Source organism: Rhincodon typus, unplaced genomic scaffold (genome assembly GCF_021869965.1).
Source record: "Rhincodon typus isolate 14 unplaced genomic scaffold, sRhiTyp1.1 hic_rhity00002159, whole genome shotgun sequence".
Classification (NCBI taxonomy): Eukaryota; Metazoa; Chordata; class Chondrichthyes; order Orectolobiformes; family Rhincodontidae; genus Rhincodon; species Rhincodon typus.
Genome location: NW_025967797.1, coordinates 4,155 through 22,616, shown reverse-complemented (window position 1 = coordinate 22,616; position 18,462 = coordinate 4,155). Strand labels below are relative to the sequence as shown.

General features: G+C 41.5%; 1 protein-coding gene across 1 annotated transcript; it reads left to right on the top strand.

The window, feature by feature from the left end:
- Positions 1-6,382: 6,382 nt before the first annotated feature.
- Positions 6,383-18,242, top strand: grm1b (glutamate receptor, metabotropic 1b; the record flags this gene model as incomplete). The annotated part of the gene is made up of 3 exons (XM_048592985.1): positions 6,383-6,551; positions 6,822-6,948; positions 17,308-18,242. Coding segments are annotated over 3 exons (1,231 nt in total), but the record flags the coding sequence as incomplete, so codon positions are not given.
- Between the last annotated feature and the right edge of the window lie 220 nt (positions 18,243-18,462).

Genomic DNA, 18,462 nt, shown 5'->3' with positions numbered 1-18,462 from the left:
AAAAAAATTAATCCAATTCATCAAGCATGCCTTACTACATATCCATGTTAGCTCTCTCTCTAATCAGCTGGAAAGTTTCAAGTGATTCAGTCACCCTCTCCTGAATTATACTCCATTTCCAACAACAGGTGACTAACTAACCTGCAATTCTGTAGTTTCCCTGTGTCATCTTTCTTATTGAATGTGTAGTGTAACTGAATGCAATGTTGTTTTATATACATAGCGTGCATTGTGTGTGTGTAACATTAATGAGTGTAGCTTATAATTCTGGATGTGCAATTTTGATACATGTGTAACGTGTTAATTTCCACATACTATGCTGCCAAAAATAACTACCCTGAACTGCAGTAGAAACACAACTAAAGACATCCACTCAGCACACACCAAACATCCTGTCAGAAGAATCCAAATGTGGACTCTCCTGGGAGTTGATGAGCATTTCCTGTCCCTCACGTAACTTCCTCCAATATCAGACAGGTTTTAGCACCTCGGACCAAGACTTAAAAGGAGTAAACACCCAATCCTGTAATATAATCACATCCCCACTTTAGATCATCTTAACGTCTTCAGGAATGACTTGGGTGCATTAATTCATGAGGAATTAATAGTATCTTAAGCTTTCTGACCCTTTCCTTCAGTTACTCTTAGTGTTAATTGAACATTCTAGCTAATTATCAGTTAGCTTTAATTCCAGATGTAGCCACACATTTTATCTCTCTTCTCACTTCGTTGAGACAATTATCACCCAGAACAGAGTTTGTCTCACACCTACGTCATACGTCCCTGTGAAATCCGAAACAAAAACAGATAAAGCTGGAAATGCTCAACAACAACAATTTTCATTGATATAGCAGCCTTATCATAATAGAACATCTCACAATACTTCACAGGATCTGTAACAGACAGTAATTGACACTGAGCTACAAGAAGAGGGATCAGAACAGGAGGCCACAAACTTGAGACAAACCGATGTCAAGGAGCATTTTGAAAGAGGAGAGAGAGCAAAGTAGGGAGACTTTAGAAAGTTATATCAGATCTTGCGACACGGGGCACTGAGGCACAGCTATCAAGGTTTGGCCAAAGAATTGGAGGAATGTGGTGTTCTGAGATTGTTGAAGGAGAGTTGGGAGGAGTGGTGGGTGGGATGGGGGATTTGAACACAAGGGCAAGAATATTAAAAATCAAGGCATTGCTAAACCCAGAGCAAATATTGGTCAAAAAGCACAGGCATGATGGATGAATGGATTTCACATTGTTAGGCTACAGACATTTGGATGAACTGGAGTTTATGGGGGATAGAAGATTGAAGGCTACCTACGACAGCAATAGAATTGCTGAGTCTGGAGATGGCAAAGACGGGGATGGGGGTTTCAGCAACTAATAGCCTAAGGCAGGGACAAAATAGGTCAGCAGGCACCAGGGAGACAAGAATATCCCTGTGAAGTGGTGAAATGGATCTTTTCCCTATGCAGACTGCACCTGACGAAAGAGCAGCGCTCTGAAAGCTTGTGATTTCAATTAAACCTGACGGACTATAACCTGGTGTTGTGTGACTTCTGACCTTGTCCACCCCAGTACAACACCAGCACCTCCACATCACAGCTGACTGAGGTCTCAGTACCTCTTAAGTCAACTGTAATTGATTACTACTTTGATATTGCATTTCCCTCTGTTGACTGAACATTTTCTAAAAGACAGCTCTTATGATGCTTGGATTTAAATGAGGCTGTATAAAGTGGAAGCATGGATCATGGGATAGAAGCTTATGCTGGTCATGGAAGCGGGAGGCAAAGTAAGCAGGAGAACTTAATTGCACCACAGACCAACTCGTACTCTCGAGCGTGAACCCTTTCAGACCCTCACATCCTAATGCAGCATCACGTTCCACTCAGCGCCCCCAAGATTTTTCCCATTATTAACACCCTGTCTTTGAGTATGTAACTTTATTTTCCACCACCCCATCTCCTCCACATCTCTGAATTCAGAAATTCAGGCAGTCTGGAGGCTTCCTGTTCCCTCGGAATATACTGTCTTTGAATTTGGAAAATTGATAAGTTTCTGAGTTGAAGACTATTAACTTTGATTCTGTTCCAGACAGTGTGAAGTCTGTAGGTCCGCTTAGACTGGAGAACCTTTAATCTTATGAATTCCCTTTGCAGAAGATGGCTGTCGTCTGGCTGAAACAGGTACTTACTTTTTTGCACTATCCTGGACTTTTTCTTTCTTTTTGGCCATATCACAGATCTCTAAAGCAGGCAACTTCTTCACTGTGGCCGAATCTGTGGATGTTGATCACACCATCTCAATATTCCATGGAGTTAGATGCACCAACACTTGAATCTGTCTGAGCAGATTGTTATTCTCAGTCTGCTGGCAAATCTTGTTGAAGTGTGTCAGCTCTTTACTACAATGTGTTTCATTAGGTTCATTTGCCCATAGTGATAGCTTGACATGTCTACTTCCTCAATTGTACTGCTTGGGGATTGCTTCTTGCTTCTTGCTTTTATGACTACAGCTGTGCCAAATATACGATTATCATTTTTAGAATTTAGATTATTTTACAAAGAGAGGCATATGGATGCAGGTTAGCGCTATGGAGTCAGTAACCAAACTTGTATCAGTTTGTGGTTCCCTGACTGGCTGTTCTTTGGTCAGTGGTTATTTGATGTAAATAATTCACTTCCTTCCACCATTGAAGAGATTCGGGTCAAAACATTCGTGCTCAAGTGTGAGAATTCTTTATTGTAAAATATGTGTAAATTCTCTACTATCTTTATTCTCTATGTTGCAGAGAAATGTTAGGAGATAAACTAAAACTTTCTTCTGAAGTCAATCTTCAATTCTTCTCAACTAAAACCCTGGGGTTTTCTAAAATGGACTACAAACAAAACTAATGTAACCAAAAATTATAAACATCTTATTCTATTAACACACCTAGGGCTTTCCTAAGTTGTTTGCAGTCATGTGTTCTCTTGAAACTGCTACACTTAGGTCATTGTTCCAGAATTACATGTTGACCCTTTTCTATAAAAGGTTTGCAGAACTTGATCAAAAGTACCTGCTGCATCTTTTACCCTTCGACAAGCTATAACCCCATCAGCTGTTGTCCCAATTGAAGACAAAAATGTATTAACTTGTTCAGCTTCTCATTCAGTCTCTAGTTTGGAAGTAAGTCTGTCTCTTAAGAAATATTTTCTCCTGGATGAACTATTCTGTGTTTGATTTGGCCAACTCTGAAATTAAATCTTCCTGGCAATATGATTTCTGCTATCCTCCATTGCTAATGTGATTACATCTTTTCCTTGCTTTAAAGACTCTTACCTCTGCAGTACAACGATGTTGCTACTGTGCACTGCTGCATTGAAGTTTTTCCTGTCCTTGTGCAGTCAAATGAAGGAATCCCAGTGTTTGCAAGTAAAATGGAGATTCCCACCTTCTGCAACTAAATGAATCATACCTGTCTTTTTCACAGCTTCTCTAGGTGAACCTGCTTGATTAACAGTTCCTGTTTTCTTAACATGAATCATTCCTTTTAATAAATAAAGGTCTCTGTTTCATTTTGTTTGATCAGAACCAATATTCAGGATTCTCGTATTGTTTGCCATACTGTGTTATTAAATGACAGAACTCTTCAACTACTCAGTGCACTTGTGACGGGTATGACAAGGCATTAGGCCTCTGAGTTCCTTATTTTTAACTTCTTCTCAACTTTGCACGATTTATTTCACCCAACAATCACATGAATTATACCACAATGTGCACAATTTACTTATTGTTTCATTTGCTTCCTGTGTCGTACACTAGGGAAAACATGTAACAGTAGGAGCCAAATAGGGGATATTTTAACCGGCCTTGTTTTACTTCTGAAAAAATTGCACGCTTCCAACCACAATCACCTGAAAATGCAGCTCCACAACTTCAGCACTCCTCCAGAGAATGCTGGTCACATCTTTTAGCGTGTAAATTAGCTACACGCACCAATTACAGTTTATTTATCTTTGCTTATACATAGAGCTGGAGCACATGTCTGTGCACTGATTGCTTGTTGACACCATTACACCTTGTTATTTTAAATCAGACACTTCACTCACATCCCTCTTAAATAGATACACGCATTTAACAATTTGAACCAGCTGGTGTGTGACCTGCTCTCTATCTTGTTGAAGGTGAGGAAGGGAAAACTGACATGAAAGGAGGTGGGAAGTACTCTGACTTGGCCACAACTGTGGTTCAGTGATAGTACTCTCAGCTCTGACTTAGCAGGCTTTGGGTTCAAGTTCCATTCAATCTGTTCTTGAGCAAACAATCCAGCCTGGTACTCTGTTCTCATATTAAGGGAGTGCCACCCTAGTGGATGTTGCAATCTTTTGAGTTAAACTTTTAAAGAATACCCCATTGGCCCTATTGGTTGAACATAAAAGATTCCATGTCTTACAACTAGACGCTGGTTGATGTTCCCTGAGTCAATATGGTTCCAGATGGGATGCCTCGAATTGTGAAGCTCCCAGGTAAGGAGGGGTGAACAGGTTTCTTATCTTTATTAATCTATAAACTCCTTAGGTGCTCACAGCAAGATTAATTTACATAGGTTCCCCTCCCTTGTTGATGCCTTTCTGCCAGACCAAATGCATTTATGTTATCAAAGGAGCCAATATTACCAGGCGTTCTAGAGTTACCAAGAGTAAGTTCATTAGTTGCTAAATGCGAGGAGTAATAATAACAGAACACACGCACACTTAGAAGTGAGCCCAAGAGAAAGATAAAAGTTAAAAGGTATACAGGTCAGTCTTTATGGGTCATTCGTGAAGAGTAGATAGTGGAATGTTGATAGATTAACAGTCAATTTCAGGATTCTTGGTTTTGCAGTTTAGATGAAATCCTTTAGTCCTGTTTCTTTTTGACTCATTTACTGGCTAGCTAGTTTCTAGCACTCAGTGCGATGCTGGGGTATCTAGTGAATGGTTTCAATTGTAACTTACACAGCACTCTAGCGCTTCAACATTCGATGGCAGACATGAGTACCTCAGTTCAGTAGCACACCTTCTTCCACGAGCACACACAAACCAGAGTTGAACACTAAAACAAAACAAAGAACTGTGGATGCAGTGGAATCTGAAACAAAAACAGGAATTATCAGAGAAAATCAGCAGGTCTGGCAGCATCCGTGGACAGAAAACCGAGTTGACGCTTTAAAGCCACGTCTGAAGAAGTGTCTACTCTAGACTTTCACATCTTCTAACTGTCATCACTCTTTTAGCTTCTTCTCTCAAACTACTCAATGAAGTATTGGCAGAGTATATTACATAGATATACATGTTATATATAGAATACTTATTACATAGCTATAATTATAGTCTGTTTTATATATATATTACGTAGCACAGGAGCAGGTAATTGGTTCATGCTGGTGTTGATGCAATACACAAGCTTCCTCCCTCTAATTAATCCTTCCTGCACTGCCTCTAATTCCTCCTTGCTAATGTGTGCATCAAGTCTCTCTTTAGATGCACCAATACTGTTTGCTTCCTATACTCCCATCAGTTCCATATGCTTATCAATCTTTACATTGAAATTATTTATAAATTCTTTATTTGATCCTATTTGACGATCTTAAATGCATGCCTTTTTGCCGAGTGTTCACCCACAAATAGAAGCAGATTTTATTTTGTGTTTTTTTTCATCCCTTTGAAATTTGTAAGACCTCCATAAGGTTACATCTCAGTCTTTTATCCAGGGAAAAGTGAGTTTTTCTGGTCAACATGTTACAAATTTATTTTAGACTTTATTCACCCCAAGACTGAGGGATTCAGTTATATTTGGAAGCTAGTGAACTTAAAATTGTTCCTCTTGGCTCAGAGAACGGTAAGAAGATATTTAATAAATGTTTAATCTTCATTGTGTAATAGGTGGTTCAGAATCATGAAAGATTTTTATAGAGTAAATGGCAACAGGTGTGGTAACCAGAGGGCATGGAATCAGAATAATTAGCAAAGGAACCAAGGGGAAGAAAAGACCTTTTTATAAACAGGTAACAATCTGAATGCAAAACCTGAACTTTCAAAAAACCATTAGACATGCACTTGAACAGGGAAATGAAAGAGTATAAGTGTGAAGTAAATTGGCTAATTATTTCAAAAAAGAAAGCACAGGTATGATGGATTGAATGGCCTCCTCTTGTGAATGATGAAAGATTCAATGCTTATTGAATAAGCTTGTTCTCCCAGCAGAAAGACTTGCCCCCTTGGTGTTATAATGCTATTGATCTTACTGTCTTGGGATCATACTCCCATTGAGTGACGCTCTCTCTCTTGTGGTGGGACCACTACAGTATCCGCAGCAAAGAATTGCTTGTCCTAGTTAAACCTCTTCTTTGAATTGCCAGGTATGATATTATGAATCTTCAAATGACAGAGAATGGTATGTATGATTATGTTAACATTGGGACGTGGTATGAAGGGTTGCTGGACATTGACGATAACAAGCTTCAGACGAACATGACCAAGATGGTGCGCTCTGTCTGTAGCGAGCCGTGTACAAAAGGTCAGATCAAGGTGAGTCCAACTGGCACTCTAACAAATTATCTGTGAAAGGATTGGGATGGTTGCATTCATTCTGAAGGTCAACCCCCAACTTGCCGAGATTAGCTATTACATTCTAAATATTTTCTTCACTGCCTTTCAGAGAGACAGAAGTACTTCTGTTTCTGATGCAAGGTTGTCATCCTGAAATGTCAACTCTCTTTTTATCTCTTGACAGCCTGAGTGCTCTCCTGCATTTTATTTTCACTTCTATTGATGTAGCTCTCTGTTCTGTTTCAACAGGTTATTCGGAAGGGAGAGGTGAGCTGCTGCTGGATTTGCACAAGTTGCAAAGAGAATGAGTACATGCAGGATGAGTTCACGTGCAGGGCCTGTGAGCTGGGCTGGTGGCCAAATGCTGACCTCACAGGTAAGGCCATTTTTGGGAAACTGGCCTGAGATTTGGGCAGGGTCCTCATAATAAGGTTTTGCTGATTTGAGGAAGAACGGGGCAATTCTTTTCAGTGTCCTGGTCAATGTGTTTCTTGCAAACCAATATCAGTGAAATAGATTATCTGATTATCCTGTCACTGACTGACATCCTTAAGTGATCAATCAGCAACAACTTAAAGGCCTCTTCACGTTATAGATTATCTCTGATCCTGGCAGGTGGGGATGAATGTTATTCAGAACTCTTATTTCTCTATTTTTCTAATTTATTGCTGGACATTTTATTTCTTTATTTTTCTTTTTTTTTCCCCAAAGAATTTGTACTTAAGAATCTGTACCTAGGTACCTTGGTACTTTAGATGGTGCCATAAGTGGTGACTTATAACCTTTTCACTGTACTCATGTGAGTACATGTGACAAAAAACTCATTCTAATTCTATTGTAACCCATAAACAGTGTGGTCTGCCTGCTGGGTTAGCTGGGCTGGTGTGTGGGCCTTTGATCTTTTCCAAACTATGTATGTTTGTGAGCATGGTGAGGGGGGAGGGGGTGTAGAAGCTGACCTTGCCTCCTAGCCCCCTGACAAGCCCCTGTCTCTGCACGGCACTCCACACTCCCACCACATCATATCCCCTCCACCCACTATCCCCCCTCCCCGAACCACCACCGATACAACTCACCTCCTGTGCCCACAGCTTCTGGACTTCTGTGGCTCCAATTGGCCAGCAGCCTGATTGACCTGGGGGAGGACATCACTATCCCTGGGTGACCACTTAAGTACACAATAGGTGCATGATCTGATGGGCTCTCCAGTTCGTATTGGTGAAGATGACGGAATCCTGCCTGTTTTACGCATACCACCAAGTAAGATGAAAAGTGGACATTCCCCTCAATTTCTTTCATCTGGGCCTTTTTGAAAAATGTCAAAGACTGTGTTTTTAATATTTCCCCTTGCTTTTATTGATCCATACTATGCTATGTGTTTCCTAACACACACACCCACCAACCCCACAATATTAACTATTGCTGGAGTAATGGATTCACAGCCACCACTGCCTAAATAGCTACTTTTCATTAGCGTTATGTAGATGTTCAGCACAGGAAAAGATCATTCAGTCCAACAGTTCAACATGTTGATCGTTACAAAAACCTCATTCACCATATATCGTCTCAAATCTATCAAAATATCCTTTAATTTATTTAGTCCTCATATAGTTACGAAGCATTCACTTACATGTATCTAATCTATTCAATTGATCTACTCCATGTGGTTGCAAGTCTCACATTCTCACAAGCTTTCAGGCAGGTAAGGTTCTGCTGAATTCCTTACCTGTTTTATTAGTGACTATCTTTCACATTGACCCCTAGTTTTTAACTTCACAAAAGAGGAAACATCTTCTCCATGTCTATTCTTTCAGATTTCATTGTAACATTAAAGACCTTAAGTAGGTCTTCTCTTAGTTTTCACTTTTCTGGAAGTAACATGAAATTTGAATGCACACATTACCCAAAGATCAAGTAGCAGGGATTATTTATTATACTGGTATCAGATCATTGCAAACATGAAGGAATATTAAGGTTTAAAAAGGAAGACAGAGTATTTACATGGATATAATTCACTGGTTTAAATTTGGTTGAGGAAATCCTTTGTCTGATCTTTCTCCCTAACAGGCCTCCTTCACCCAAAGTCACCCATTTTTCTAGAAGGGGTCTGTCCAACTGTTCCAGCTGCCCTCCTGCACCATCGCCACCTGCTGCTAGAGGTGGCATTATATATAAAATACAACCCCAATATGTTTAGTCTTTCCAGATAGTTGTAAGCTCTGTTTTTATTGTATTTTCTCCAGGGTTTCCACAGTATTTTCACCATGAAGAGCTTTACATAAAATCCAAACCTATCCTCATTATATGAGGTCTTGCAAGGATCAGCAGGATACAATTAAGTCATATTTCTCTCCTTGCCACTGCCCATCCTATGAGATTAATTGTAGCATCTTCCATTGCTGTCCTGGATGAAATTTTCCCAAGTAACATAGATGCCGACTAAAATCTGGAACATTCTTGTTACTCATTGGAGAACTCTCCTTCCAATTTCTTAATGTCCTCTCAATTGTTCAATGCACAATGAGCCAGGATATAATTTAACTGGTGAGTTAACAGCACCCTCCATTTATTTCACTCTTGTCCATTTATTTTCATGAAATTTTCTCCTGAATGTTGCTGTGGTTCAGAGGGCATGCAGTCTTCCATTGGGAATGTGGCAACTGTCTAAACAAAGACAAAATGGTGTGCCTCCTTAACTGATCAGATTGAAATATTCTGAATTGAATAATGCAGACCACCACAAGGTGTAAGCTGGAATAGTGGATTATTAGTGGAATCAACATCCTGGGGGATACCATTGGCCAGAAACTGAAGTGAATTTGCCACATACAGCTATGGCTACAACAGCAGGCCAGAGGCTAGGAATTCTGCAGTGAGCAGCTCACCCTCTGCTCCCCCACAAAGCCAGTCAAAATGCACCAGTCAGGAGTGATATAGAACGTTCCTCACTTGCCTGCATGCATGCAGTTCCAACAATACTGAAGAAGCTTAACCCCCATCCAGGCAAAACAGCCCACTTGACTGGGACCACATCTGTCATCATCAATATTTGCTCCCTTGATCTCCATTGTACTGTAGCAATAGGCTGTACCATCTACAAGATGCACTGCAGTAACATACCAAGGCTCCTTTGACAGCACTCAAACTGGTGCCCTCTACCATCTCGAAGGACCGGGGCAGCAGATGCATGGAAGTACCACCACCATCCTGACTTGGAACAATATAGCTCTTCGTTCACTTTTATTGGGTCAAAATCCTGGAAATCCCTCCCTATCATCATTGTGGGTGATCCTACAGTCTTTCAAAGCGGCTTGGAGTGCCTGGACCACACATTTTTGCCTTCTAAGGTATATGCCCTCTGGGGGAAATGTCTAAGGTTTATCTCCAAAGTCTTTAAGTGCTCCTTATTGGTCTTCTCTGTTATTAGCATGTCATCTAGATAACTGGCAACCCGGAGTATACCTTGTAAAATGTTCTGCATCGTCCGCTGAAAAATTGCGCAGGCTGATGATACCCGAAATGGCAGTCTCGTCTATGGGTATTGAATGTAGCATACTTCTGGGAATCCTCATCTAACCACAAATGCAAGTACTCATGGCTCATGTCCAGCTTCAAGAAGGACAGCCCCCTGCCAGCTTTGCATTTAAGTTCTCTATGTGAGGGATTAGGTATTTATCCAGCTGTGAAAAGAAGTTTACCATTTGTTTAAAATCCCCGCAAAGGCAAATCAACTCACCAGGCTTCACAGTTGGTATGACTGGTGCTCTCATTCCACAAACTGGACTGGTTTGATGATTCCTTCACTTTCCAGCCTTCTGATTTCTGCCTCTACTTTTGCCCGTAAAGCTATTGGCACTGGGCAGGCCATGCAGAATCGTGGAATTGCTCCCAGGTCAACCTGGAAGGTGGCCTTGACTCCTTTGATAGTCCCTAGACCCTCCTGAAAAACATCAAAATATTTAATAAGGACTTCATTCGAATCGAAAAATGTTCAGCCAATCTAGGTAAATCTTTCTCAGCCAATTTCGCACCATCAAGCTTGGGTATGAGCGTTTTACTATAATCAGTGAATACCAAACCAGCTGCTTCTCATAAGAGACCGGAACCGAAGTTGTATCCTTAATCTGTAAAAAAAAAAATCTCCAGTATAGGTTCTCAATCTAGCCGAGGTTTTGCACAAATTTAAAGGTTGGAGTTCACAGCGAATTTTGTTCTGGTTTTGCCGCGCTGGTATCGACCTCCATTAGAATGGGTTACCATTTAGCCAGATATTTATTTTGATTGGTTCTGATTTGGATGTTGCTAAGCAAATTAACTGTTCCAAACCAGATGTAGGTGGACTTTCCAGGGTGTGCACATGCATTTATCTCTTGGATACCAGCCTATGAGTTCTCTTACTCAATATTGGTCCCGTGGGACACTTCCACTGTCTCGAGTCTGCATACCGGCAGCAAATACAATGACTTGCCAACCCGGATTCTGAAAAAATTTTAACCGCTTTGCCTAACCTTGGCTTTGCTTTTGGGTTTTGCTGTCGGCTGACCTAGAAACCCTAAGCTCAGGATATGTCCTGAATGAGGCTATATAATTGCTTTCACTCAAGTGGTGTTCTCCTAGCTCAGTCAGGCTGGCAAAGGTATCCATTTCTATCCACTTGGCATATTTTCCAGTCAAGTTGATTACATTAATAATCTCACACGCCTAAAGGTCTCTCAGTATTTCATTAAGGGTTAAAGCAAAGTCACGTGCCTCTGCCAGTCATCTTAACCTCGTAAAAAATTCTAAATCAGATTCCCCTCGTTCTTGAATTGCCGAGTAAAACTGATAGTGTGTCAGAATTAGACGAGGCTTGGAATCGTAATATTCCTGAACTAAATGCATCAACTCTTGAAAGGTTTTAGTACCTGATGCCTCAGAGAAGATTAAGCTCCTATAACTGAAAAAGCTGCAGGTCCACAAGCTGTCAGAAAAATTACTCATTGCTTTTCATCTGCACCAATGTCATTAGCCTGGGAAAAAATAACTCATTTTTTCCACATACTGGACCCAATCTTCGACAGCATGATCAAACGTGTTGAGCTACCCAAATAATACCATGATGCCAAAAATGCTTACCCCAACTCAAAGACGACTGTTGCGAGCAAATTTCTTCAGAAGCATGCTTTTCTCTCATCACCACTGAAAAAACTCCACAGAGATCAGTATCCTGTCACCAAATCACCCTTTATTTACACATGGAAAGTCCTTGACACTGATCCAGATCCCTCAGAACCAGCTCTCAAAGTGAACAGGATGTCAGATGCTCCTGTTCTTATCTGTCAGCCAGGGCTCACTAATTGGACCAGTTTAACAGTCCCAATTAGGGAACTCATATTCCATGAGGTCCACCTGGCTGACCTCATTACAATCACTACATGCCCGTCATTTTTTTAAAAGCCTCTACAAGGTCACCCCACAGCCTCCTACACTCCAGGGAAAAAGGTCCCAGCCCATCAGTTCTATGGAAGTGTCACCAGACCCTAAACGTTAATTCTGATTTTTCTTCACAGATGCTGCCAGACCTGCTGAGCTTTTCCAGAAACTTCTGTTTTTGTTCCAGCTTATCCAGCCTCTCCTTATAATTCAAACCTTCCTGTCACAGTAACATCCTTGTAAATCTTTTTTGCACCCTTTCCAGTTTAATAGCATCCTTCCTATGGCAGGGCAACCAGAACTGTACGCAGTACTTCAAATGTGACCTTATCATTGTCTGTACAGCCATAACATGATGTCCGAACTCCTGTACTCAATGCTCGGACCAATAACGGCACGCGTGCCAAACACCACCTTCACCATCCTGTCTACCTATGATGGCACTTTCAAGGAACTATGTATCTGCACCCCTCAGTTTCTCTGTTTGACAACATTCCCCAGGGCCCTACCATTAATTGTGTAAGTCCTGTACTGGTTTGTCTTACCAAAATGCAACAGCTGACATTTATTTGAATTAAACTCCATCTGCCATACTTGGCCCACTGGCCCAGTTGATTAAGATCCTGTTAAATCTTCAATTAATCTTCTTCACTGTCCACTATACCACCAGTTTTGGTGTCATCTGCAAACATACTAACAATGCCTCCTATATTCTCATCCAAATGGTTTATATAAATGACAAACAACAGTGGACCCGGCACTGATCCCTGTGACATGCTGCTGGACACCAGCCTCCAGTCTGAACAATAACCCTCTACTATCACCCTCTGAATCCTTCCAAAAGGCAATTTTGTACCCAGTAGGCTAGCTCTCCCTGGATCCCATGGGATCAAATCTTACTAACCAGTCTACCACACTGAACCTTATCGAAGGCCTTGCTAAAGTCCCTGTAGACAATGTCCACTATTCTGCCTTCATCTATCTTCTTGGTGACCTCTTCAAAAACCTTAATCGAATTTGTGAGACTCAATTTCCCACGCACAAAGTCATGCAGACTATCCCTAATCAGTCCTTGCCTTTCCAAATGCATGGAGATCCTGTCTGTCAGAATCCGATCCAACAGCATACCCACCACTGACATTAGGCTCACTAGTCTATAGTTCCCTGGATTTTCCTTGCAGCCTTTCTGAAATAATGGCATCACAATAGCCAACCTCTAATCTTCCGGTACCCCACCCTTGGTTGTTGATGGTCCAAACATCTCTGCTCAGAGACCCACAATTTCTTCACTCCCTTCCCACAACATCCTGGGTACACTTGATTAAGACCCAGGGATTTATCTACCTTTATGCATTTTAAGACTTCCAGCACTTCCTCTTCTGTAATGTAGACTCTTTTCAAGACATCACTTTATTTCCCAGAGTTCCCTAGCTTCCATGTCCTTCTCCACGGTAAATACAGATGGGAAATATTAATTCAGGATCTCTCCAATCTCCTGTGGTTCCACACCTAAATGACGTCATTGATCTTTAAGGGGCCCTATTGTTTCTCTAGTTAGTCTTTCATCCCTAATATACCTGTAGAATCACTGTGGATTCTCCGTTAGCCTATTTGCCAAAGCTATCTCCTATTCCCTTTTTGCCTTCTTGATTTCCCCCTTAGGTGTACAATCTGCACCCCCTATTCTCCTTAAGTGATTTACTTGATCCCAGCTGCCTATACCTGACATGTGCCTTCTCCTTTTTCTTGACCAAAGCCTCGATACCTCTAATCATTCAGTGTTCTCTACTCCTGCCAGGATTACCCTTCACACAAACAGGAACATCTTGGTCATTTTCTCTCGTTATCTCACTCCTGAAAGCCTCCCACTTGCCAAATATCCCTTTACCTGAGAACGGCCTCTCCTAGTCAACTACTGAAAGTCCCTGTTTAATACCATCGAAATTGGCCTTGCCACAATTTAGAACTTCTACTTACGGACCAGGCCTATCCTTTCCCATAATTATTTTAAAACTAATAGAATTCTGGTCACTGCCCAAAGTGCTCCCCTTCTAACACCTCAGTCACTTGCCCTGCTTTATTTCCTAAGAGAAGGTCAAGTTTTTTCCCTTCTATAGCAGGGCGATCTCCATATTGATTGATTTTCTGCAAGCTCCCAACATAGTCAAGTGAAAACTATCAGCCAGTCAGCATCAGTGACAAATGCAGAGGATGCTGGAGACATTCAGCACCGTCTGGCAGCACCTGAAACGGAGAAACAGAGTTAACGTTTCAACACCGATATGAGTCTTCTTCAGAACTGAGCACAGAATATAGAACAGTACAGCACTGGAACAGGTGCTTCGGCCCAGCATGTGTGTGCCAACCTTGATGCCATTCTAAACTAATCCCATCTGCCTGCACATGGTCCATATCCCTCTATTGTCTGCCTGCACGTGTATCTGTCTAAATGCGTCTCAAACATTGCTATCATATCTGCTTCTATCACCTCCCATGGCAATGTATTCCAGGCATGTATCACTCTCTGCGTAAGAAACATGTCTTGCACGTCTCCTTTAACCTTTCTCCTTCTCATCTTAAACTATGCCCCCTACTTTTTGACATTTCCACCCTCGGAAAAAGACTCCAACTATCCACCCTATCCATGTCTCATAATTTTATAGATTTCTATCAGGTTGCCCTCGGCCTTCTATGCTCTAGTGAAAACAATCCAAGTTTGTCCAACTCTCCTTTTAGCTAATCCACTCCAATCCTGCAATAACCTGATAAACCTTTTTGCACCCCTTCAAAATCCTCCACATCCTTCCTGTAGTGACGTCACCAGAACTGCACACACTGTTCCAAATGTGGCCTGACTAAAGTTTTATACAGCTGCAACAAGACTTGTCAACATTTATACTCAATGTCCTGATCGATGAAGGCAAGCAAGCCCTACACCTCTTTACCACTTTATCCATTTATGTTGCCACTTTCAGGGAGCTCTGAACTTGCACCCCATGATCCCTCTGTATATCCATACTCCTAAGGATCCTGCCATTTGCTGTATACTTTCCTCTTGCATTTGACCTCTCAAAATATATCACCTCACACTTGTCTGGATTAAACTCTGTCTGTCATTTCTCCACCAGCTTTCCAGCTGATCTATATCCTGTTGAATCCTTTGAAAACTCCCTTACTGTCCACAACTCCACCAATTTTCATGTCATCTGCAAACTTACTAATCAGACCATTTACATGAAGAAGACTCATACCAAACTTCCGATAAAAGAGTCATACCAGATTTGAAGCTTTAATTCCATTTCTCTCTCCACAGATGCTGAGTTTCTTTAATGTTCTCTGTGTTTGTTGCCAGTTTCCAGTATCAGCAGTATTTTGCCTTTATTCAACAGTTTCAATGATGTTGGTTGAGTGTTAAATGTGGTCAGAACACAGCAGAAAATCTAACTGCCTTTCAAAATAATGCCCACAGGATCTTTATTATCCAATTATAAGAGCAGTCTCATCTAAAAAATAACTCATCAAGCTCCCTCTGTACTACGCTGGAGATGTCAGCCTAGATTTTTTGCTCAAGTCTAAGGAAGCTTCTGCTTCAATACTGCAAGTACTATGCACTGAGCCAGCTCAACACATCTCAGCACATTGCACCTTCAATGTGCCATATATATGTAAAATCCAAAGAAATCACAATTGGCTTCAGTTTTCCCCTTATCCAAGTTATTAGTCAAATACCCATGAAAGATCGATTAATTAAAACATGGTCATATATACCAAAGAGGCTTGTAGAGAACTGACTGATTAAGTTGCTACATTATTGTCAAAGGTACTACTAACCACAAAGTAATATTAAAGCATCCTGTCTGACTGATGAAATAATCCATACAGATTTCATTGTCCATTTCTCTTCTTCACTTAGAAGAGGATGTATTTATTATAGGCACCTGAAAATTAAACAATTCTGATTTTTAAGGTTCATGAAATACACTCCTAAAATATGTGAATTAATGTCTGCAATAAATTTGTACCAGTTAGCCCTCTCCTTCCAACCAGAGCCTAAGGCTTTAGCTGAACTTTTTCCCTGTGCCCAACATGTGTTTTGTGTGTGTACACGCCATTGTGTGGGAGATTAGGCTAAAGATGCCAAAGTGCATGAGGACACCCCACTTCATGTGACAACCAAATGGGAAAGGTGCATTTGCAGTTCTATCCAAATTTGTTGTGTGTCAATGAGACAGTGTTGGAATTTTCATCCAGCCACTGTGGAATATTGCATTTGCTGTGTCCTGTGATCAAAGACAGGCTGGCAGAAAAGATAAAGCGCTATTTTTCACTTGTTAAGGTCATCTTAAAGATCATCAATGACCAACTCATGCAGACTTCCACAGCAGCACAGTCAAAACTTACTAATTTTTACAACAGCAGAGAATCTCTGAATCTGTTTGCAATTAGCTGGGTTAGAATATCTGGTCCCTGACCTCACATCCCAACTTGTATTGTATGGGACAACAAGGTGCAGGGCTGGATGAACACAGCAGGCCAAGCAGCATCATAGGAGCAGAAAGGCTGACATTTCGGGCCTAGACCCTGATTTGCCAACAAGTGATTGGGAGGCAACCATTCACAACCCTCATTAAAATGTTAAGCTATTTAAAGTAGAACTCAAGAGCAAACTACAGAATAGGCATCCAAATGGTGATACCATTATGCAACTCCAATAAAGTCAAATTTCATCACCAGAGATCCCACTTTCAATTATGTATTTGGGGCCTCATTTGCCAAACAGAATCTGTTTCTGCTTTGCCGATGAAAAAAGTAGTCTGTGTGTTTCTGGGCTTGGTTGGAAACCTGGGATTTTCTCACTTATTCAGCCTTTTTCTGGGAAAGTACACACAAGTAGGGTAGTGAACTTCTTTATTTACAAATATCAAGTGGCTTGTTACTGATCCATAATCCATGGCTTGCAATTGGCTGCTATTACTCCAAGCATGCTCTCAGGAAATATTCCAAAGTCCTACCTTCCCTTAATTTGATTACCATATGGTTCTACTAGAAACAGGCATTTTTCTCTGTTTTCCAACATGAAAGAAAATACCGACCATTCGATTTTACAAACCAATAGAATAATTTGTATGAACCAATGAGTTGCATTTATATGCCTTTAGTACCTATAAACCTATAGTACATTTGCCCAAGAGTAAACACCGCAAGCCAGTTCCCAAGAGCATTATCAAGTTGAGTTTGACACTGAGCCTCATAAAGAGATGTATGAAGGCCTGACAACCAAACGACTCATTTTCTGAACCATTTTTTACCTACTTTTCTGCAGGTTGTAAGAGGATTGATGTGAAGCACTTAAGCTGGAGTGACATAGAGTCTGCTATCGCCGTTGTCTTCTCCTGTTTAGGGATCCTAGCCACCATGTTTGTTACCCTTATCTTCGTGTTATACAGGGACACGCCGGTGGTCAAGTCTTCGAGCCGTGAGCTCTGCTACATCATCCTGGCTGGTATCTTCCTGGGCTACATCTGTCCATTCACGTTGTTGGCCAAGCCAACCTTGGCCTCCTGCTACTTTCAGAGGATCCTGGTTGGGCTTGCTGCTGCCATGTGTTACTCTGCCTTGGTGACTAAAACCAACCGTATTGCCAGGATCCTGGCTGGTAGCAAAAAGAAGATCTGCACTCGCAAGCCAAGGTTCATGAGTGCATGGGCTCAGTTGGTGATCGCTTCCATCTTGATCAGCGTTCAGTTGACCATAGTAGTCACACTGTTGATCCTCGAGCCCCCAACGCCAGTCCTCTCCTACCCCAGTATCAATGAGGTTTTCCTAATCTGCAACACAAGCAACCTGGGCGTTGTAGCCCCTCTGGGGTACAATGGGCTTCTCATTATGAGTTGCACCTACTATGCCTTCAAGACAAGGAACGTTCCCGCAAATTTCAATGAAGCCAAATACATAGCCTTCACCATGTACACTACATGCATCATATGGCTTGCCTTTGTCCCCATCTACTTTGGCAGCAACTACAAGATTATTACCACCAGTTTTTCGGTCAGCTTAAGTGTGACGGTAGCTCTGGGCTGCATGTTCACTCCAAAGATCTACATCATCATCGCCAAGCCAGAACGCAATGTCCGTAGCGCCTTCACCACCTCTGATGTTGTGCGCATGCATGTCGGCGATGGGAAAGCTGCCTGCAGATCCAACAGCTTGCTTGATATGTTTAGGAGGAAGAAAACCGTGTCTGGCAATGCAAGGTAAGCAGCTCCAGGTACGAACTGTTCTGTGTCCGGTAAGTGCCACGTGGAATCTTACTATCGAGAACTGGCAGGCCCATACATTTCATGAATGTAACCATCCCTTGCCATGCTCAGCTGAGAGTGTGACCTCTTTGTGTTTCCTTCCACGCTGGAGATTCAATGAATGTACAGCACTGTAAGTGTTTATTGTTCTGGATTGGTTGTTCTAGAAGTTGAGAGGT